The following is a 23066-nucleotide window of genomic DNA, read 5'->3' as shown; positions in this document are numbered from 1 at the left end:
GGGCCTGGGTGTTGTCCTATAGCTTTTTCACTCAGGGCTGGCACTCTACTACTTGGGCCACAGTTCCACATCTGTTTTTTTCTTTTTGGTGGTTAATTGGAGATAAGAGTCTCATGGACTTTCCTGTCCTGGCTGGCTTCGAACAGAGGTCCTAGATCTGAACCTTCTGAGTAGCTAGGATTACAGGCTTGAGCTACCTAAGCCCAACTAGAAAACTCTTTAATGTTGTACTTTAGTTCCTCCATCCTACTTTTTTTACTTTCCCAGAACACAAAAGTGGTGACTGGAGTGCTGGTAACTGTGATAATGTAGTAATCCTAATATTAGAAGCTGTTATAGCTTGGATCTGAAATGTCACTGGAAGGCTCATATGTTAAAGGCTGAGTTGCCAGATGGTGGAGCTTTTGGGAAGTGATTGGATCCAGGACTCTGACTTTATCAATTTGATAGCCTTATTAGGAAATCCTGGAAACTAGGAGAATGGGGGCCTTGTTGGAGAAAGCAGGTCACTGTGAACATACCTTTAAAGGTTACACTTTATTCCAAATCTCTTCCATTCTCTCTACTTCCTGTTATCCTGAGATAAGCAGTGGTCTAGGCCATGGTATTTCAGACTTGCTTCAAGTTCACAGCCAGATGACCATGGACTATAACCTCTGAAACTATGAGTAAAATATAAGTCTTGTCTTCTCTTTAGTTGCCTTTCTTAGGTAGTAGGTCACAGGGTGGGGGGATAAAAAAGGAACACAGAAGCAATTGGTTAAGAAGGAAGGAGTAGAAATACAAAGAGCATCAGAGTATCTGATGAACTATCTTACTAGTCTGGGTCCAAATAACATTCTTTTACCTGCTGGGGAAAAAAAAAAAAAAGACCCCAGCTGGACACCAGTGGCTCACGCCTGTAATCCTAGCTACTAGCTACTCAGGAAGATGAGATCTGAGGATTGCAGTTCCAAGCCAGCCTGGGCAGGAAAGTCCATAAGATTCTTATCTACAACAAACTACTCAGAAAGGGCCAGAAGTGGCTCTGTAGCTTACGGTTGTAGAGCACTATCCTTTGAAGAAACTCAAGGATAGCACGAAGGTCTAGAGTTCAAGTCCCTGGGATAGCCAAAAAAAAAAAAAACCCATTTCTTGTTTAAGCATCCAGCTCTTTGTGTCGGACTAGGAGCTGAAGGTAATCCCCTCTGTTACTAGTGGCCTCAGTGGCTTCACAGCTGCTTCTCTTAGTCCAAGAAGTCATCATTCTCTGGTGCATAGGAAAATCCCAGGAATGCACTTGAGGCCCCAGAGCTGCTGGATACAGTGTCAGGAGTACAGCCGATGGACTTGGACACAGCTTCCTGGGTGAACTCGGGATCAAAGTGTTTCAAATCCGCAGGTCCAGCCTGTCCATAAAAGCCAACAATAAGAAGAAATCACTATAGTCAGAACTAACACATCCAGAGCTTTGGAAGGGATGCCTAGCCTCCGCTCCATGTACCCCCTGCTCATCCTGACTGAACTCTTAAGTTTCCATGCATTTACATGAATCATGTCATTCCATATGGCTGATTGCTCTAATGCTTTGGCTGCTTCACCTCAATCCTCGGACAAGTCAGGTGATTATATACTTCCTGAATGCTTTCCAGGCACTGTTCACAGCATTGGTGATAAAGGAGGAAAACAGAGCAAGCTTCTCTTCCAAGGAGCTGACATTATGCAGAGGACAAGAGAACTGATAACAAGCATGGGTATATAAGTACATAATTCAGGGTATTAAGACAAGACAAGGTGGTAGAGAGGGAAGACCTGGGTAGGAGATTACAAAAAATGATCACAACTTTTCCATCCACCACTCAAAGAGTACATTTCTCCATGTTTATAACATTGGTTAGCCAAGTGACTTGCTTAAGCTAATGGGACACTGTCAAAGGAGATCCCAAGCAGAGATTGGGAAAATGCACTTTGGGAGTTAGTTCTTTTGATGTAGTTGGAATCTTGAAGCAAACCCTGTGAACAAGCCCAGACTGGCTTGCTGGTGAATGAGAGGCCTCAGGAAGGAGACCTGAGTGTGGCAATTCTAGATTATCAGCTGCCAGCTGCCCGACTATGACCACAGACATGTGAAGGCACTGCAGAGAGTGGCTAGCCACCTGGCCCAGACTGACAAAAGCCACCAAGCTAACCCTTGGAACCTGAACAAAATGAAGGTGGCTGTTCAAAGATTCCTGGTTTTGTGGTGACTTGTTATACAGATGTGCCTTAACATAACAAGTCTTGGACTATAAAAGTACACAGGCCAAGCCGGGCTCTGGTGGCTCATACCTGTAATCGTAGCTACTCAGGAGTCTGAGATCTGAGGATCACAGTTCAAAGCCAGCCTGGGCAGGAAAGTCCATGAGCCTCTTATCTCCAACTAACAACCAGAAAACTGGAAGTGGCACTGTGTCTCAAGTAGTAGAGTGCTTGCCTTGAGCTGAAGAGCTCCAGGACAGCGGCTAGGCCCAGAGTTCAAATCCCATGACTGACAAAAAAAAATTTTTTTTAAAGAAGTACACAGGCCATGCTTGTCCTCACAGAAATTGCAGGGTATAGTGGTCCCAGCCCAAGGATGAGTTTCAAGATCATTAACCTTGAGTGAAAAAGCCAAGCAAGAGCTAGAGGCCCTGAGCTCAAGGCCCTCCCCTCCCCCGCCACATTCACACACACACACACACACAATGCACAGCCACTATTAAAGTTTTCTATGACATATAAAACCTTATATGTCATAGAAAATTTTAATAGTTCTTAAGCCAAAAGTGGAAAGATTATATAGGTTCTATAGATATAAGTAAAGATATGGACAGGATCAGAGCTCCGCTTCCATGATCATTAAAGCTATAGGTACAACCAACTGCAAATTTAAAATGTTCTGGAAAAAAAATCCTAACTTGGGTCTGGGAAGGTGGCTCAGTGGTAGAGTGCTTGCCTTGCATGCATGAGGCCCTGGGTTCGGTTTCTCAGCACCATATAAGCAGAAAAAGCCAGATGTGGCGCTGTGGCTCAAGTGGTAGAGTGCTAGCCTTCAGCTGAAGAGCTGAGGGACAGTGCCCAGGCCCAGAGTTCAGGCCCATGAATGTCAAAAAAAATTTTTTAACTGTACCAAACATGTACAAACTTTATTGTCATTCCCTAAACAATAGAGTGTAATAATTATGTGCATAATATTTACATTGTGCTAGGTATTATACATCATCTAAAGATAGTTTACAGTATATGGTACATGTAGGTCATATGCAAATTCTAGGCCTTTTTATATAAGGAACTTTATTATCCCATAGATACTAGAGGACAAAGTTGTAGAGATACACACATACACACATAAAAAGTTCCAGAAGTATGCCAATATTGATTTCCCTTGGGTAGTGAGATACAAAGCGTATAAACTTCTGTTTACACTTCTGTTTTTACACACTTCCTGCAAGGAATACAGGTTAACTTTATCATCAGGAAAAAGTCTGAATATGTCATTAGGATGTGGCTCTGCCTGGGTGTACTAGGAGACACAGAGCACTTTAAAACCTAAAGACTCTATTAGGAGGGTTAGTTACCATTCTAAAGATACTGGAATGGTAGCCTGGCTCATCACTGCAGACCTGGGTGGGGTGAGGGAGGAGGCAACTGTTCTACCACTAACTCAGTTTGTGTCCCTTGGGCCCCCTGTGTCCCTACTTGTACAAAGAGAGTTGGCCCGGATACCCTCCAAGCTTTCACCAGCCCTAGGAATCCCAAATCTGGAGTGCTGAGACCTCTTACCACATTCGGGTTGAAGGGTGGAGTCAGTCTCTTGTGGTACAAATCCTCCCAGTTGATGGGACTGAAGAACACATGGTTCTTTATCTCCAGCTACAGGAAGAAGGCACTGATCAGAAGTAGCCATGGGGGTTCCTGCCTCCCCACTTCCCAGATCCTTCAAGGCCCCAATTATACCAGCAGGTGGTCAGAGGAGACAGTCCCTTGCAGTTCTGGCTGGTTTCCTGGGCCAAGAGAAAGCTCTGTAGATAGGCCTCCCACTTCCCACATCATCCAGAACCCCAACCTTTCCCGTAGCATCGGCTTACTGAATAGAGACCATACTTTGCTAGGGTTCTGGAGGAAGGTCAGTGAAGGAGGGAGTCAACAGGCTGGGGGAGGGGGATGGACAGGGAAGAACTTGGGGAACCTGCCCTCCCACTCCACATCAGGACATATTGAGTCTTCCAGAATTCAATCCAGACAAAATAGACCAAAGAAGCAACAGGAAAGTTCCGAAACAAACCTCCAAGAAAAGTTGTACATTCCCAGGAATTTGAGCTCTTCTTTCCTAATCTTTCCTAATCAATACCAACTCTGGCACCAACCTCCTTCCTTCCCAGTAGGACTGTACCTCTACAGGATGTTTCTTACAGGATAGTGCTCTCATTCCCTACATCAGAACTGCCCACGCGGCTACTTAAAAAGCCAGGTCCCAAATAGCTGCAGAACACCAAAGAAACTGCTAATTCCTGTTACTGCTAAGCTGAGAACTGGAGGAGAAGGAAGAGAGGAACTTGAGTACCATTTGCACCCTTTGAATTAGGTCTGCATGCATACACAGCTTATCTTGCAAGTTACACACCTCCCTTAAGGAGCTTTCTAGAAGCTCTTGTTTTGTAAGCTGATTAGGGAAGGATTGGACCAGTACCTTAAATGCCATTATATCTCTCACTATCTGGCACGCTGGGCTTTTGGAAACATGCCTACAAAGCCCTTACTGTGTGCTTGCAAAGGTTTGTTATCTTTTCTTTTCTTTTTTCTTTTTTGTAGGTGTGGGGCTTAAACTCTAGGCCTGGGCACTGTCCCTCAGCTCTTCAGCTCAAGGCAAATGCCATAGCACCACTTCTGGTTTTCTGATGGTTAATTGGAGATAAAAGTCTAACGGACTTTCGTGGCTGGGCTGGCTTTGAACTGTGATCCTCAGATTTCAGCCTCTTGAGCTAGCAAGTTTTGTTATCCTGAGGGCATCCCTCAAGCCAATTCCCAGTTACTAAGGGGCATCTGTACTGCAGCCTTCTTTATGTAAAATCAAATGATCTTATGTTAAAGAACCAGATTATTTTGATGTATAATTTAAAATAAATTGACATAGGATCTCAATGTTGTCCAGGCTGAACTTGAACTCAGTCTTCCTGAGTTCAAGTTCCTGAGTACTGGTGTGTGTGTGTGTGTGTGTCTGTGTCTGTGTGTCTGTGTGTCTGTGTCTCTGTGTGTGTCCCCTGATGTCAATTGGCTTTTTCACTAAGCTTGTGGTCTTACCACTTGAGCCACACCTTTGATATTTTACTAGTTAATTGGAAATTAGAGTCATTTGGATCTTCTGTCCCCAGCTGGCTTTAAATTGGGATCCTCAGATCTCAGCCTCCTGAGTAGCTAGGATCACAATGTGAGCCACTGGTGCATGCCTGGCTGCCAGGGTTATTTTTTTTTAATGATACTTTAATTTTAAAAAATTTAACTCATTACGGGGACAGACTGTGAATTATTTATCTTTATATCCTAAGTGCCCAGGTTGGGGTCTGGCAAGGTAAAGTGCTCACCTATTTGTAAAAAGAGTCCAATTCAAACTTAGGCACAGGAAGCTTCTAAAAACTTAAATCTGGTCATGCTATTCCCCTGCTCAAAACACCTGACAACTCTCCAATATCAACATAACTGTCACTCCTCAGAGAGGGTCTACCTGGACCATGCCAAAATGTGATCCCCCTCCCACTATTGTCCTTTCCTTCTGACATTCATCACCCTGTGTGGTAACTGTATATAATCTATGTTTTGTCATCTTCTTTAATAAAGGCAGAGATCAAGCCCATTAAAACCATAGCACTCAGCTCAATGCTGACACACAGTTGGTGCTCAGCATATATCGCTTAACTGAAATAAGGAGACTAAAGAAAGTAGTCTGCTTCCAGGACTAAGAACTTCCCAGAAGACTGTGTTAGCAGCTCTTGCTTTTAGAGGGCAGCAGAAAGCACACTGATAGGCTTATCTTTCTTCAGGAAGTTGAGAGTCCTCCAGGGGCCAGGGCTCTGCTGCAGGCCACTCACAAAGTCTGCCTTGGAGCCCAGCCGCTGTCTCTGGTCCTTGTGGAGAAGGCCATGCAGGAGGTCACAGGCAGCCACTGTCCGCCCCCCGGGGATCTGCAGTGGCTGGTGCAGAATGTTCTCATACATCTGAGCCACGTCTTGGCTGAAGAAGGGTGGCTGGGAAGACAAGGAGCAAAGCTGGAGGATTACTCACGCAAATAAGGAATGAGGGTCTCAAGGAGCAAACTGAGTAGCAGGGAAGATTTAACCAGACTGTGTCTTATATCTTGGCTCAATACCATCTTAAAAAAAAAAGAAAAGAAAAGATATGAGAAGAAAGAAAAGAAGAAAAAGATATAATCGTATAACCATTGGTTTCCCTTTTATGAGAAACACTGTCTTTTTCTATCAAAGTATGTTGCTTAAAAGTTTCTGCTTTGGCCGGACGCTGGTGGCTCATGCCTGCAATCCTAGCTACTCAGGAGGCTGAGATCTAAGGATTGCAGTCCGTGAGACTCTCATCTCCAATAAACCACCAGAAAACTGGAAGTGGTGCTGTGGCTCAAGTGGTAGAGCACTTGGCTTGAGCTGAAGAGCACACAAGCCCAGCGTTCAAGCCCCATGACTGACAAAAAAGAAAAAAAGTTTCTGCTTTGCTCTGTCTGATGGACTTCAGTTCTGAGACTCTCAAAGCGCCCTCCAGGGCCTGAGCCTAGAGGAATGTGTGATCATGTACCTTCAACTCACTGTCATCCTGCCTGCCCTGAGACATGGGTCCCGGCTCACAACCTTTAGCTTTTCCGGGAACTCCAGCTCTATAAATGTGCTGTTGGGAGTCCCACACTACACCACTGGACTGACAAAGTTAAAGCATGCACATTATCCTGCACCACTGGAGATTTATGAGGATGTTAGAGGTGGGTTGCTTGCCAAGCTGATGCAAATGTGACAAGAGTTGTGGTGGTCTGACATGGAGCTCAGCCACAAACCCTGTCCTCATCATGCCCTATGGCTCTGCTCCCGGTAGCTGCCTACACAAATAAGTACCCATCTCCACAGCTTTGTTCTGGGTACATCCGACACTAAAGCTCACAAAAACATAGAAACCGTAGTTACAAACAATTGGTCTGGGTAAGCAGGAAAAGGAAAGATGATCAGGGATGGAAGGTAAACATTGACTTAGAGGGTTTGGATCTGTGTCAAAAATAGCCTATGGAGTTAGAAATACGAACCTGAATTTGCAGAGGGTTAATTTGGGGTAGGGCAATAGGTAGGACTTGTCTCTACGTTGATGAATATAAAGAAATAGACATAATTAAAGGAAACTGTATAAATGGTGACTTGGTTCTTGTTAAGGAAAAGACAACCGCTTTGTGATGAAGAAGGACTTTTGAAAGGTAAGATTTGGTCTGAAAGTGTTTTTTTTTTTTCAAGATAAACTTAAGACACGCTTCAGATTGTTCAAGAAATAGCAGAGGGTATGGGCCTACTTTGAGATTACTTGTGAACTGTTCATCTTATTTCAAAGTCACTTCATGTAAACACATTTTACCCTATTCCAACTAGCCAATCACGAGCAAAACATGAACCTGAGCTCAACCAAAGGAGGGAGGCCTGCTGTATTAGGGAGTGGCCTGCCTGCTCCTGGGCTTGCTTTCCAGATTTTTTAACTTCTGCAGAAGTACATTTTGCATTGTGGAGACAACTATTTTTATGTCTATGGTTGTGACTCCAGTGGTTCTTGGAGAACATATTTATAACAGTTTGGCATCATCTTTTCTCATGTGGGGTAGAGAGGTGGTTCATTTAGTTCCCTGTGTAGGGCTAGAGGAAGCCACGCAGAGGGGAGACCACTCTCAGCTAAGCTCAGCTCTCCCAGCTTTCTCTCCAGTAGCACTCACCAAGCCATGCAGCATCTCATAGAGGACAGCTCCCAAACACCACCAATCTACAGCCCGGTCATAAGGTTCTTTACGAAGCACCTCAGGAGCCAGGTACTATGAGAGAAACACACTATTTCAGCAGACCCCAGCCTACATCTGCAAAGACAACACTTGAAAGAGATCAAGCTGTGGTCCTGCTGTGATTTCTGCAGGGACATAAAGGAGATAGCCAGAACTGCCCTGTACAGTTTACATGCCAGGAACTCTACAGAAGTTTTACCAGCCACAGGATTAAGAGGAGCTGTCATCCCTCTCCCCAAGTTCCAACCTCAGTTCAGTAGTATATCTGGCAACTTTATAATGGTTTAAAAGAGTATCTTTAAAAAATTGTGTGTGTGGCGGGGAGGATTGGGGGGTAGGAGAGTGGGAGAAAAATGAGGGAGGGGGTAATGAGTTTGACAAGAAATGTACTCACTAGCTTACTATAACCCCTTTGTACATCACCTTGACAATAAAATAAAATTTTAAAAATTGTGTGTATATGGCTGGGAAGGTGGCTCAGTGGTAGAGCACTTGCCTTGCATGCCTGAAGCCCTGGGTTTGATTCCTCAGCACCACATAAGCAAAAAGAAAAAAAAAGCCAGAAGTGGCGCTGTGGCTCAAGTGGTAGAGCGCTAGCCTTGAGCTGAAGAGCTGAGGGACAGCGCCCAGGCCCAGAGTTCAGGCCCCACGTCCGGACCAAAAAAAAAAATTGTGTGTGTGTGTGTGAAAGAAAAAGAGAGACAGAGAGACAGAGTGTATTGGGGCTTGAACACAGGGCCTGGGAGCTATCCCTTAGCTTACTTTTCCCAAGGCTAGTGTTCTACAACTTGAGTCACAATTCCACTTCTGGCTTTTTTGGTGGTTAGTTGGAAATAAAAAATCTCACAGACTTTCCTGCCCAAATTGGCTTTGAACCACCATCCTCAGATCTCAGCCTCCTGAGTAGCTATGACAGGCTTGAGCCACTGGCATCAAGTGTAAAGGGATGCCTTTTTAATTAAGTCTGCTTTCTAATTTGCACATGGGTATCTAATAGGCTATCAGTGTCTTGGGAATAGGAAAACCCTGGGAAATTCTGCACAGTACATGAGAAATCTAAGAAATAGGAATATAGGACAGAGGAGAGAAGGGACATCACCTTGCTAGAGGAGTTCATGCACACCTTGGGAGAGAATTTGCAGAAGAGCTGTGCTTTCTACCAAAGCCAAGGGCTTGGTGACTTTCAGCCTGGGATCTCTGCCAGGAATTCACACAGACCTGAGTACCTGTTGGTGTGTGATTCAGGCAGGTTATTTAACCTCCTAGAACCTTGGTCTCCTCTTCCATGAAGTGGAGCTCCAGAAATTTAACTGGGCTGGGATAAGGATGTGCCCAGACCTCCAACAATGAGAGCGAGCTTTGTGATTACTCTTGTTGGTGCTCCCTGGCTTGCAGCAGGGGCAGAATCATTGAAGAAAGAAGTTGTTGGGGCCATGCATCTCCATACGAGCCAGGGGTCCATCTCCCCTGTTCCCATGGAGGCAGCATCCAGGGAAGGGATGGCATGGATGACATGCTTAAGGACTTCTTTACCAAGTGTTTTACACACACACACACACACACAGAGACAATGGCTGCTGCTCAGTAAAGTCACCTATCCAGGGGCTACCAGGCACTAGATGGAGGAGTCTAACTTAGATACCAAGCCCAACCCAGTTGTTTAGCATGTGGTGAATACACCAGTTTAAGTTTCACCGCAGGCCCCCATAGAATGAAGCTGTTCTGCACTGAAGCCTCAGCTCTCTACCCCTACCATGGTATCTGTATGAGCCACAGGGGTCCCCTTCAGGCCCAAGGTCCAAGACTGGTAGGCAGGTAGGCAGGAGTTCAAGAAAAGATTTTTCTTCCTCCCTTCTTCTCTCCCTCCCTCCCCCCCCCATCTCTCAGTCATTCTTTCTCTCTCTCTAGCTATGTGGCCCAGGCTAGTCTGGACTCAATCCTCTCAAAATGCTAGTATTACCAGCATGCCTACCATACTTGGCTCAAGATAAGATTATAACCTTAGGGCTATGGGCAGCTGTGTTGGAAGGACAGATAGATATGTGGAATTCCTGAGATGAACAACTTTAACCTTGCAGGCTCTTGGTGGTTGGAAGAGGGACGCAAACCTGTGTTTAACACTTGCAGGCCCTGCTCTGAACCCTCAGGCCAGGCCCTCCTTCCCCAGTGTCATCAGTACAGCGGCCATTGGCTATGTGTGGCTACTAAACATGTGAAGTGTGATTGAACCAAATTAAGATGGGCTGTGACTTAAAAAAAATACATGCTGGACTCCAAAGCTTCAGAAAAACAATGATTTCAACAATATTATTTTGATGGTATATTAATTTTACCTGTTTGCATTTTTAAATTAATTAATTAATCAGCTAACTTTTGCTGGTTTGAAGGATGGGACCCAGGGCTTTCACACATGCTAGGCAAATGTTCTATCACTAACCTCCTCCCTCCACCCCACCCCCTGCCTGTGTGTTTTCACTTTGTTTGTTTGTTTTTTCTGTTTGCTTTTCTGAGATGGGGTTTTGCTCCCTGGCCTCAGGCTGGCCTCAAAGTTTTGATCCTTCTGCCTCAGTCTCCTAAGTAGAGGGATTACAGACCTGTTCAATTTCTTTTTCCTTTTCAATGTAGCTGCTGGAAAAGTTGAAATGGTATACATACATCTGTATCTATTTCCATTGGGAAGCAGTGCTACAGAGATTCATCATAGCTGGCCAGGTCCCAGCTACCCTGAGAGCTGATGCCATTAATCCAGATGTGAAAGCCAAGGCTTGGTCCACAGCTGGCTCTGGGAAGTGCTTGGGTGAATGGAGAGAGGCTCTCTGCGGTAACTTGATGGCTGTCTCTGTTCAGGAGCCATCTATTTCCAGCCTGCCTCTCCTAGGAGTGTACGTTTACCTCAGGGGTGCCACAGAAGGTGGACGTGGTCTCCTCAGGCTCTACACCTTCCTTGCAAAGTCCAAAGTCTGTCAGTACCACATGTCCCTGAGGAGAGAAACAACAGAGGGTGTGGCTGGCCTAATCCAAAGCCCAGAGTCCTGGCTGTGGGGCTGATGCACAAATACAGGCTCCAGGCTCCACACAGATCCAGGGCTAAGAGACTAGGTGTCATCACAGGCTCTACAGGGCAGGCACAGGGTAGGGACTTGACATCTCATAGTCCTCCACAGCTCATCACAGACTCTGACCAATGTCAACAATAGTAGCAATTCCAGGATGTCCCTACTGGGCTACAATGCTCTTTGACAGAGGGCTAGAGACTCAGAAAGTGACCACATCTGTAGCAGCTAGAAGATATGAATATCACAGGGATCTGCTCAGGCTCCTCTGCTAGGGTCTCCATAACTGGAAAATCCCTTGGTCAAAGTTAAGTCCCTCCTTAGGGGCAATCAATACACAATAACTGGGCAGAATAGGGGCCAAGAGGCCCAGCTTCCTTGCTTTAATTTGGGACAAGGGCTCTTTTGGCAAAAGAGCTATCCAGCTCAGATATTAACCCTGTGAGATCAGCTGAGGCCACCTTTGCAACCACAGTGTGGGTGAAACCCTTCTTCTGCCCATCCCTGTCTTCCCCACCCCCACTTCCTAAAGCAATATCTTTCCAGAGTGTTCCCTGATAGACCTGCACACACCTGCCCACCTCAGTATCTGCTTCCAGGGAACCTGGGCCAAGATATGGAAGAATAACAAAATCTACTAACCCTCACCAGCTCCACCCCCACTCCACACAAACCTTGCATATACACATATGTACACACATCTATGAGTATGTACAGTCTCCTGTACATATAATGTCCTACTAGTGTGCAGCATGCAAAATACATGCATGCTTGTGCACACAGACTCATGGTCACCCACACCCTCACCAACCTGGCAGTCCAAGAGAATGTTCTCTGGTTTCAGGTCCCTGCAGAAAATAAGAGAAGACATCCTACCAGTGTCATGGCCTCTTAGTGATAGGGAGGGGGCTGGGGGGGTTGGAGACCCAGACCCTGGTGGAAGGACTATTCATAGGAGCCCCAAAGTGCAGAGGGACTTTAGGAAGGAGGGCATTCCAGTCTTATCACATCACTGGGACGAAGACCCAAGGTCACCAGGATTTCATGGCTCATACAAAGCCCGGTTGTTGGAGCAAGAAGGGCCTTGTTCCAGGCCTAAGCTGGGGGCCTCACCTGTAAATGATGTTGAGGGAGTGCAGGTAGCCGATGGCACTGGCCACCTCAGCGGCATAGAAACGGGCACGGGGCTCCAGGAACCTGCGCTCCCGCTGCAGGTGGAAGAAGAGCTGGGGGAGAAGGCAGTGAGAGAGGTTGCTGGCTTCCAGCTCCTAGCATAGGCCAGGAGCCCACAGGATCCTCACTTGGTTCATGGCTCGGTCATCCCAACCTCAACCGCAGGGTATTCATAGCAAAAGAGGGCACACTGGTTCCATTGCCCATTCACCATATCCGAAGTCAGCAAGAGGGGAGACTGGTTAGCACTGATAAAGCCTGTTCAGTGTTCCAGCTTCCGAGTCATGCCTTGCACCACATTACTTATTCCTCAGGACAACCTTCAAGATTTCAACATGGTTCTAATTTCATGTAAGGGATAGAGGGTGGGACAGCTAGATGACTTGTCTAAGCACATGTAACTTGAAGCTGGCACAGCTGGGTTTGAACTCAGAGTCTTATGCTTGCTAGACACATGCCCTACCACCTAAGCCATGTCCTCAGCCCCTTTTGTAAATAACATCTCATCTTTTTGTCTGGGTTAGCCTGGACTGAGTCTTCTATTTACACCTCTTACTTAGCTGGGGTGACAAGCAAAAGCCAGCACACGCAGCTTTTTTGTTGTAATGGGATCTCATCAGTGTTTTCCCTGACTGTCCTTGAACCATGATCCTTCTGGTCTCTACTTTTCAAGGAGCTGGGATTAATGGCTTGAATCATAGCTGAAGTTTGTTACACTAGTCCAAGTTAGATCTCCCCACGGGCCAAGCTCTTGGTCTCTTCTCTTCCCTCCCCTATTCCCTTCTCTCCTCTCCCCTCCTCTCTCCTCCCCTCCCCTCCCTCTCCCTTCCCTTCCCCTTCTTTCCCTTCCCTTCCCCTTCTTTCCCTTCCCTTCCCTTCTCTCTTCTCATCAGTCATGGGACTTGAACTCAGGGCCTGAGCACTATCTTTTTGCTCAAGGCTAGTGCTCTACCAGTTTGAGTCACAGCTCCATTTCTAGTTTTCTGATGGTTAATTGGAGATAAGTCTCACAGACTTTCCCGCCTGTGCTGGCTTCAAACTGTGATCCTCCCACCTCAGCCTCCTGATAGCTAGGATTACAGGTATGAGCCACCAGTGTCCGGCTTCTTGGTCTATTTCTTGGTGTGCAAAATCCTTCTCTTAGGGGTTCAGGACAAAACTTCACCTCTTGGCATCAGACATAAAGGCATTCAGTCACATAGGTCAAATCTGGGGTCATTGAGGAATCCAACTAAATTCTGTCATCTCATCTTGTGACACAGAGTAAAGTCCAAGAGGGAACCCAGCTGATCCCAGCTCCGCTTCTGGGTCACTAGGTAGCTCAGGTCTCTGTTTACAATAGTGACAGGCAACTTCTACCCTATGGCATGACATGTTAACTGGGAACATGGGAAATTGTGTCTACAGAGCTCCTCTTAGGATTCACCTTTCCCAGGTCTCTCAAGGTGAGTCTGGATGGGTTTGGGTGAGAGAAAAAAAAAACAAAACAAAAAACATCATGATGTGAAGCCAGCAGGCTTGTATTCAAATCCTGGACTGGGTGGCCCTGAGAAGTGACTCACCTCCCTGAGACTCAGTTTCTTCAGCTACCAAATGGGGGGGGTCTGTTGTCAAGATGCAGGGAGCTGCTCCCAGCGCTTGGTGCACAGCGGCAGGCAGATGGACCGCTCCCAGCTAGCAGCTGGCTTATGCGGTCCTTTGCAGTTCCACTCACCTCTCCCCCATTGACATAGTCAAGCACAAAGTAGAGCTTCTCTGGGGTCTGGAAGGAGTAGCGCAGGCCCACGAGGAAGGGGTGTCGCACATTCTTCAGCAGCACATTGCGCTCAGCCATGATGTGGCTCTGCTGTGGAGTCAACACAGACAGGGCTTTCATACCCCGCGTTGTCTGCAGTGGCCTCATCAATGGGGATTGTCCTGCCCAAGACTTTCTCATGCCCCTGCTCACTCACAATGGCTATTTTCCTCAGCGTCAGACTCCTTGAGTGTAACTCTAGCCCCTAGATCAGAATCCCTGTGACCAGAGTAAAGAGAAAAGCATGCACAAGACTATAGAAATGAGTCACAAGAAAAATCTGTAGGAAACAGGATTAAAAAAGCCAGGTACTACCCATCTTCACACCTTTGCTCATGTCCTATACCCAGTCTGGAAGTTTACTCTCTTTGCCAAGACCAACTGCAAGGTTACCTCTTGCCCCTATGATGTCCTTGTTAGCACAAACCACTCAGCCAAATCCTGACTTGACAGATAATCCTGCCCCCTTTCTCTCCCCACCCTTCAAATGGAAGAGACTTGTCAGTTGAAGCACTAGAATGGAATGGCTTGAAAGGGCAGAATGTGAAGTATGACCCTCACATTGCAATGAAGACAGCATGTCCATCACCGTTTCCATATTATGGGAGGGCAGGAGCCCTGCTGGTCTTCCTGAAGGCTCCCGAGTGAGGCATTCTGACCTAGCTTCCTTGAGAAGAGTTCATGTCCTGTTGGGATTACCTCTGCACCCAACCTCATGGACTCTTGGAGGTGTCTGTGTGTGTGTGTGTTGGAGGGGTATGTGTGTGATGTGGTGGTGGTGCATTTGGGAAAGGAAGCCATGCTAGGGTGGCAGTGAAGAAACAGCAAGATAATGTCTGCTTTGAGCTCTAGTACCTCTTTGTTCTTTAAGATGGACTTTTTCTGCAGAACTTTCACTGCATAGAACATCCCGTCAGACTTGCGCTTGGCCAGTAGGACCTGAGCAAAAGCACAGATGCAAGGTCCCATGGGTAACTGTGGATTTTCTGATGGCAGGAGAGGACCTCCAGCCCACCCACTGTGCGCTGGGTGCACTGGGTAAAAGAGACTGGAGAAGGGAGGCTCAGGCCTCTGATCTGTTTACTTACCTTCCCATAGTTCCCTTTGCCAATGACTTTGAGGAAGTCAAAATCTGTGGGCCGGGCACTGGAAGATGATGGAAGAGCATGCATGAATCAGTATTTGCAAACCCAGAAACCTGAGCTCTGTCTCTGAGTGAGTGCAAATCCAGGCTTCTCTCTTACTTTGGAAGTGGGCCATCATCCAGGTGTCCAGGACTTACTCTTAAGGGTGTCAGGTCCTCTCAGCCCAGAGGAACTTTAAGATTGCCCTTCTCCCCCACAGGTAGTTAGTTTATTGTCTAGTCAACAATAGGCCCAAATGTACAAGGCACAGACAAGAGACCAGGATCTGGTCTCTCATCCCTCAGGAAGAGCCTGAGAGTCAGCAACTGCTAATACTGCTGATTAGAGGGGCATTCAGACAGAAGACCAGGAAAAGCCACAGAAATCAGTGGCAGAAGAAGCCAGGGGAAGATCCCAGGACTGAGGGGCTTAACCAGGCAGATAGGAAAGTTGCTTGAGAGATCAGAACTCACTTTGGGTTGGCTGAAGGCCCCAGGTTGATGTTCCCATTGGCCCTGGATGGCTGAAGACATTAAAAAAAAAAGTGATTAAGAGCAACAGGTCCCCCTCCCTCCCTGGCCTTGTTTCAGGTCCCTTCAACATCTCTTATGAGCTACCTGCCTCCCTTTTTCTTTCCTTTCTTTCCACTCTTCTACCCACCCACTGACCCCACCCTCTTCCATCTGTCCATTCACCATCTCACCTGCTCCTGCTCCTGGTCTGGCATAGCCTATGGAATCAGTCAGTCTCTCCACAGATTCCCACTTAGTGCAGAGTAGGAAATACAGAATCACTCACCTGGGGGCTAGAGATCCTGGCTGGGCTGGAAGCCATTCTGCAGCTGTGATTGGATAGGCACAGAGAGGAGAAAGCCTCAGCCTAGTGCTTCAAGGATGGATACCAGAAGGTATCCTTCCTTCAGCGCAGGAAGGCTTCTTATAGGCCAAAAGTGTGAACCTTTCCCCCACTGAAGGCCTGAGGCTTGGAAAAGGTCTTTCTTTCTCTCCCTCCCTTATTTCCTTTCCTTCTTCCTTCCTCCCCTGTCCTCTGTCTCTCTCTACATTTCTTTTTAAGACAGGATCTCACAATATACTCAAAGCCAGCCAGGAGTCCACTGCCTCAACTTGCCAGTTGCTGGGATTGTATGCATGTGCCGCTATATTCAGTATTAGAAAAATATTTTTTAGGCTGGGCACAGGGACCCACATCTATAATCCCAGCTACTTGAGAGGTGGAGATAGGAAGATTGTGGTTTGAGGCTAGCCTGGACACAAACATCAGTGGGTCCCTATTTCAAAAATGAGCTGGGACTTGGTGATGTGTATCTGTGGTCCCAGCTAGGAGGGAGCTGGAGGATGAGAAGATGAGAAGATTTCAGTCTGCGGCTGGCCCCTAGGCAAAAACTTAAGACTCTATCAAAAATAAACATAAAAGGGTATGGGCTGGGAGTGTGGCTTAAGTGATTACTTAAGTGATTTTACAAGTGGTTACTTGTAAAACCCAGTACCACCACCAGCACCAAAAAAAAAAGCACTTTCTAGAGCCCCATAGTTTGCAAGGGACAAGCTGAGTCTCCTAACCAACCACACAGGCTTGCTGGCAGTCCTGTGCTTTTGTGGACAGTGCTAGGCTAGATTCTGCGCTGGTCTCTTCCCCACAGGGCTTCTACTCAGTGCTAGAGGAACAGTAGCTGGCCTGGGGGCCTTTGGACCAGAGCCAGGAAAGCCCCAACACTAGCCAGTGTCTATCTGAGTCAGGCAGTGGAGGGGTGGCCAGCTGGTCTATTCAAACCAGCAGTACAGTGTCTGCCCTCATAGAAGCAGCTAGAAGCTCCAGGCCGTGGCTCAGGGAGCTCAGGACCACACAAGCCCCTGCACCTCCCATGAGGGCTGAGGGAAAATGTGCATCTCAAGACGCCACTGTGGTCTGCTGTGAGCCTGGCTCTCTGAGAAGAGACCATCCTCTTGACAGGGAGTCACTTACCCTATGTATGACCTTATGGGAGGCCAAGAAAGAGACCAAAGGAAAGAACAAAAACCTCCAGCTAGGCTGATCTGAGAGGCCCAGCTCTGCCCAACCCCAACACAGTGATCTGCAGGAGCACTGTGTGGCTTCATCTAAGCCTCCTAGATTCTCACTGGGTCTTTTCCAGTCCCCAGGGGCCCAGGAAGGGGTGAATACATGTTCTGGGAAGTAGCTAGGTCCAACATAGCCACACGTCCTTCTAGAACTTTCTGTGTGGCTGACTATACAACTCACTACAGGGGAAGGAGCCCGCAGTGCTGAGGCAGAGGAGGTTGGTTTGGAGGGGAATCAAGGCTGGATCCTGCATTACCTGTAACACCCTCCCTCCCCTCTCCGAGCTGGCCCCAGTGCCAGGTCCCCTGGCTTCCTTGGTCCCACGTACCTGTGCAGCCCCGAGGAGAGGCCTCTAGGAGAAGCAGCAGTTGTTGCCCAGCACAGGCAGCGGACAAGAGCCTCTCTCTGTTCTCCCAACAAGGGCGAAGTGTTAGTGCCTGGTGCCCTCAGCACAGAGCTCAGAGCTTCTGGTGGCAGCGGCGGCAGCAGCAGCAACAGCAGCAAGTGGGCTGGCTGATGTCACCCAGGATCCAGCAGAGCTTAAGATGCAATGGGGGATCTCTGTTCCTTCAGAGACACCATCTCCCCCTGGGGGGTGGAACTGGGTTAGACGACAGCCCTAAAAGAGCTTGGAGACCCTTGGGGTTTGTTAGGTCGGGTGTGAGTGTGTGGGTCAGGGTGTGTGCTGTTCAAAGATGTGCTTCAGTGTGTCTCTGGGGTATCATTGTGGCCCATTATTTCAAGTATTTGAGTGTGTTTGTGTGTGTGTGTGTGTGTGTGTGTGTGTGTGTGTTTATGTATCATTGTGGTTGTAGGGACAGATGTATCTGTGCACCTGTGATTGCGCATCATTGTATTCCACTGTGTGGTGTGCATGTGGGGTGTTAGGGTACATACCTGTGTAGTGCATCTATATGTATTTTATGTGAGTGTGTTTGTTGTGAGTATGTGCTTGCTATTAGTATGTGATTGTGTAATGTGATGCATACATGTATATGATCGTGTGCCCACATTGGGGTATACCAGTAAACTTCTGTGTGAGTATATAGATTCACATGTACACATGTGTTGGGGGGGTCTGTCTGTAAGAACATAGTATCTGAGGGGCACACCTAGGCCCTGTGGAGATCACTTAGGCTGGAGAAGAGGCCCAAAGACCCATACCATGGCTTCTGAGATATACCACTTTCCAATAACCCACAGAGGCTCCAGAGAAGCTGGGCCTGGGTCAGAGTCCAGGCAGCTTTGGCCTTTGAGTGCTGAGAAGCTGGTCCCCTTGGGACTTCCCTTCCAGAGCTTGGGTGCACTCTTCCTGGAGCAGGTCTAGTTGGCACACAGCTCTCCGGCTGTCTGTGAGCCAAGCAGGGTCCCAGGGGCACCCTGGTTCATCAAAGGCTGTGCTGTTTTGGTATGAAATTAGGTTCTCACTGGGTCCATTCCCGTCCCAGGGGCCCAAGAAGAATGGACGGGTGCTCTGGAGAATGAATTTACTGATGGACCCAACAGAGTCCCTGCCCTTCTGGAACTTTCTGTATGGCTCTCCAACTCACTACTGAGGAGGGGTCCACAGGGTTGAGGAGGTTGGACAGGGTGGAAACTGAGCACAGTGGCGTAGGGGGTCTTCTGAAGGCTCAGAAATGCTGGGGGCCGGAAAAGCTCAAGTAAACAGCCTCAAAGGCCTATGTCTTTCCACAAAATAGAAATGTTGCACCAGTACACAGATCTGCAGGGTGTCGTGTTGACACAACACAGCCCAAGCACAAGGGTGCTGCTTTTCAACAACAAGGCCATGATGGAATCTTCACTCCTCAGTGCCTCCACCCCCACCCTGCTCAGCTCTGTCCTTGGCACACTCTGTCTACCTGCTCCTGGGGGATTCCTTTGGCTCACAGGCTGCCCCTTCTTTACCTCTCCTATTTCATTCTCTTTCTTCTTTTTGTCTTTCAGCCCTGGCTCAGTCCTTGGATTTCTAGTTACTTGTTTCCTAGTTGATCAAAACCAGTTTAAGGGTTTAATCAGTTATAGTCAATGGTCCCTGATTGATCTCCCAATTCTGATTTTTCTGATCTCGTGATCCCTAAACTTACATATCTGTTTCTTCAACCCTTCACTAATTACATGTCCAGAGATCTCAGTCCTACCATGTCCAAAACAAAGATTTGGTCTTCCATTCCTTTGCCTTTCCCAGTCGGCTCTTCCATCAATCTTCCAACTCAGTAATGGTGCTATTACCTATATCTGCTCAAGACAGTGACTTGAAATTCGTTCTAGAAACACTGCACCCTTACCCACCTTCACTTCTTCATGACATCCCCTTCAAAACCTATCTAGACGATAAAACCAACATGTCAGAGACACTTGTACAGTATTCATATGTTCAGTGTAGCACTATTCATGATAGCCAAGATATAGAATTAGTCAAAGTGTCTATCAGAGCATAGATGGATAAAGAAACTGTGGTATACACACACACACACACACACACACACACAATGGAATACTATTCATCCATAAAAATGTGAAATCCTGTGATTTGTAGCAACATGGATAAACCTGGAGGGCATCATGCGAAGTGAAATAAAGACAGGCAGCAAAAGATGAGGACCACATGATGTCATTCGTTTGTGGAATCTAAAAATTAAAAGTTGATCTCATGGAGGCAGAGAGTAGAATAGTGGTGTTACCAGAGGCTGGGGTAGAGAACGAGAGAAAGATTAAAAGATACAAAATTATTGTTAGGGGCTGGGCAGGTGGCTCAGTGGTAGAGCGCTTGCCTTGCATGCCTGGGGCCCTGGGTTCGATTCCTCAGCACCACATAAGCAAAAAGAAAAAAGCCGGAAGTGGCTCTGTGGCTCAAGTGGTAGAGTGCTAGCCTTGAGCTGAAAAGCTGAGGGACAGCGCTCAGGCCCAGAGTTCAGGCCCCACGACCGGACCCCCCAAAAAATTATTGTTAGCTAGGAGAAGTAAATTCAAGTGTCCTGTTGCATGGTAAAGTGACAATACTTCACAATACTGCATTATGTATTTCCATGTTACTAAGAGAGAGGATTTTAAATCCTTGCCTCCAAAGAACCAAAGACATGCTTGAGGTGACAGACATATAAAATATTCTTTTCTTTTTTGGTGGAGGGGCAGTCCTGGGGCTTGAACTCAGGGCCTTGGCACCGTCCCTGAGCTGCTTTGGCTCAAGGCTAGCACTCTACCACTTGAGCTATAGCATCATTTCTGGCTTTTTCTGTGTATGTGGTACTGAGGAATTGAGCCCAGGGCTTCATGCATGCTAGGTAAGCACTCTACCACTAAGCCACATTCTCAGCCCAAAATATTCTGATTTGATCATTACGTAATGTACCCATGCACTAAGACATCACACTGTACTCTACAAATGTACCATTATCATGGATCAATAACAATAAAATCAAACCTATATGGGTATGGATGTATTCAATCCCCAAACCCCAGTCCCATGGCCACCTGTCTGAGCATCAGCTTCACTTGGATGTATCATTGCCATAACTTCTCTGCTTGTTCTCTGATTCTATCTGTACTCCTTTACTCCCTCACCTTTCTCCACCAAAAGCCAGAGTGAATTTTTTTTGTTGGTCATGGGGTTTGAACTCTGGGCCTGGGTGCTATCCCTCAGCTCTTCAGCTCAATAGTAGTGCTCTACCACTTTAGCCACAGCGCTACTTCCAGCTTTTTCTATTTATGTGGTGCTGAGGAATCAAACCCAGGGCCTCATGCATGCAAGGCAAGCACTCTACTACTGAGCCACCTTCCCAGTCCCCCAGGGTGAATTTTCTAAAATGTAAATCAGATTTTGTGCCTTTTAGAAAAAAAAATTATTTTAGTTGGTCATGCCGCTTGAACTCAGGGCCTGGCCACTTTCCCTGAGCTAGCCCTCTACCACTTTGGGCCACAGCTCCACTTTTAGTGTTTTTGTTAATTGGATATAAGAGTTTCATGGCCTCTTCTGCCTAGACTGGCTTAAAATCACCATCCTCAGATCTAAGCTTCCCAAGTATTTAGGATTTTGGGTGAGACACGGGCACCTGGCTAGATCATGTGTCTTAACTGATCTAAAACTGCAGTATCTTTCACATCATCTCTAGAATTAAAGCCCCGAGCCTGTACGTGGTCTGTGAATGTTCAACCTGGCTCCCAGCTCCCAGCAATACCCTACCCGTGGTTCCCCATCCCTGACTGCCCCCCTCCCCCACCCCAACCTCTCTCCATATCCTTCAAGCACATCAAGTGCCCTTTCGTCCCCAGCTCCTTGTGCTTTGGCTTTGTCTAAAAAAGCTCGTCCCTCAATATCTGCATGGCTGGTTTTTACCAGCACAGCAGAAGTCTGTGCCTCAGTGTTAGCTAGAGAGGCCTGTGCTGACTACAGATGGTAGCTCATCCTGATCTGTCTGGGATCTGGGGCTATCAGTGCTAACCTGGTTCAATTCTGGGCAAAATAAGATGTGTGGTCCCACTACTATAGCTACCTAGCTCAGCACTCAGCACTTTCAGTGCTTCAGATTTTACCTCCCAACACTTCTTACTCTTTGACCCTCATCATGCCCCAGTTTAAATGTTTGCATTTTCAAGCTCAAATTAGAACATCAGAGTTGGGCACTGGTGGCTTGTGCTTGTAATCCTAGCTATTCAGGAGGCTGAGATCTAAGGAAATGCACAAGGAAGTACATGAGACTCTTCTCTCCAATTAATCACAGAAAAACCAGAAGTGGAACTGTGGCTCAAGTGGTAGAGTGCTAGCCTTGAATAAAAGAAGCTCAGGGACTGTGCCCAAACCCTGAGCTCAAACCCCAGGACTCGCACAAAACCAAACAAGGCAAACAAAACAAACTAACAAATATAAAAACTCAGAAAGCTGGGCGCCGATGGCTCACGCCTGTAATCCTAGCCACTCAGGAAGCTGAGATCTGAGGATCATGGTTCAAAGCCAGCCTGGGCAGGAAAGTCTGTGAAACTCTTATCTCCAATAAACCACCAGAAAACCAGAAGTGGCACTGTAGCTCAAGAGGTAGAGCGCTAGCCTTGAACTGAAGAGCTAAAGGACAGCGCTCAGGCCCAGAGTTCAAGCCTCATGACTGACAAAACAAAAACAAAAAATAAACAAACTCAGAAGATCAGCTTAACAAGAGCAAAAACTTTCCTTGCTCATTACTGAACTCTCTTGGTTCAAATGGACTCAGGCCATAGTAGGTGCACAGGACAAATTTGAGTAATGAAATCAAGGAATGAACTGGTAAATTATGTTACATATATGAAACAGAAGCTTGTATAACTCCAAACTCTATGTACCTACATCAGTCAAGATAGGACCTAGATATTCAGGAGGCTAAGGTATGAGGACCAAGGTTCAAAGCTGGTTTGTTGGTCCTGGGCCTTGAACTCTGGGCGTAGGCACTGTCCTTTAGCTCTTTTTGCTCAAAACCTAGTATTCTACCACTTGTGTACCACTTCTGGCTTTTTCTGTGATTAACTGGAGATAAGAGTCTCATGGACTTTCCTTCCTGGGCTGGCTTCAAACTATGATCCTCAGATCTCAGCCTCCTGAGTAGCTAGGATTACAGGCATGAGCCACAGGTACCCTGCCCCCAAAGACTGATCTCTAAAATGCTAGAGATGAAGTTGTAGCTCAAGTAGTAGAGTCCTGAGCAAAAAAGCTAAGCAAGGGGCTGGGAAGGTGGCTCAGTGGTAGAGCGCTTGCCTTGCATGCATTAGGCCCTGGGTTCAATTCCCCAGCACCACATAAACAAAAGGGAAAAAGCCGGAAGTGGCGCTGTGGCTCAAGTGGTAGAGTG

General features: G+C 47.0%; 1 protein-coding gene across 3 annotated transcripts in view; it reads right to left on the bottom strand.

Moving 5' to 3' along the window:
* Positions 1 to 1062: 1062 nt before the first annotated feature.
* Sgk2 (serum/glucocorticoid regulated kinase 2) overlaps positions 1063 to 23066 on the bottom strand; it is a 36277-nt gene continuing 14273 nt past the window's right edge. For 2 of the 3 annotated variants that reach the window (XM_013010992.1, XM_013010990.1), the window contains 13 exons: positions 17579 to 17838; positions 15970 to 16012; positions 15645 to 15694; positions 15136 to 15193; positions 14903 to 14986; positions 13967 to 14098; positions 12193 to 12305; positions 11891 to 11927; positions 10919 to 11005; positions 7964 to 8059; positions 6084 to 6239; positions 3781 to 3870; positions 3148 to 3442 (listed from right to left, as the gene is read on the bottom strand). In XM_013010992.1, the coding sequence (XP_012866446.1) occupies positions 3278 to 3442; positions 3781 to 3870; positions 6084 to 6239; positions 7964 to 8059; positions 10919 to 11005; positions 11891 to 11927; positions 12193 to 12305; positions 13967 to 14098; positions 14903 to 14986; positions 15136 to 15193; positions 15645 to 15694; positions 15970 to 16005 (1104 nt within the window). In that variant the 5' untranslated portion in view covers positions 16006 to 16012; positions 17579 to 17838 and the 3' untranslated portion in view covers positions 3148 to 3277. Of the gene's footprint in view, positions 1389 to 3147; positions 3443 to 3780; positions 3871 to 6083; positions 6240 to 7963; positions 8060 to 10918; positions 11006 to 11890; positions 11928 to 12192; positions 12306 to 13966; positions 14099 to 14902; positions 14987 to 15135; positions 15194 to 15644; positions 15695 to 15969; positions 16013 to 17578; positions 17839 to 23066 lie in introns of those variants that run through there. The other variant, XM_013010993.1, reaches the window with a different exon arrangement.

This window comes from Dipodomys ordii, unplaced genomic scaffold (genome assembly GCF_000151885.1).
Source record: "Dipodomys ordii isolate 6190 unplaced genomic scaffold, Dord_2.0 Scaffold13, whole genome shotgun sequence".
Classification (NCBI taxonomy): Eukaryota; Metazoa; Chordata; class Mammalia; order Rodentia; family Heteromyidae; genus Dipodomys; species Dipodomys ordii.
This window is presented reverse-complemented; position numbering and strand designations above follow the sequence as displayed.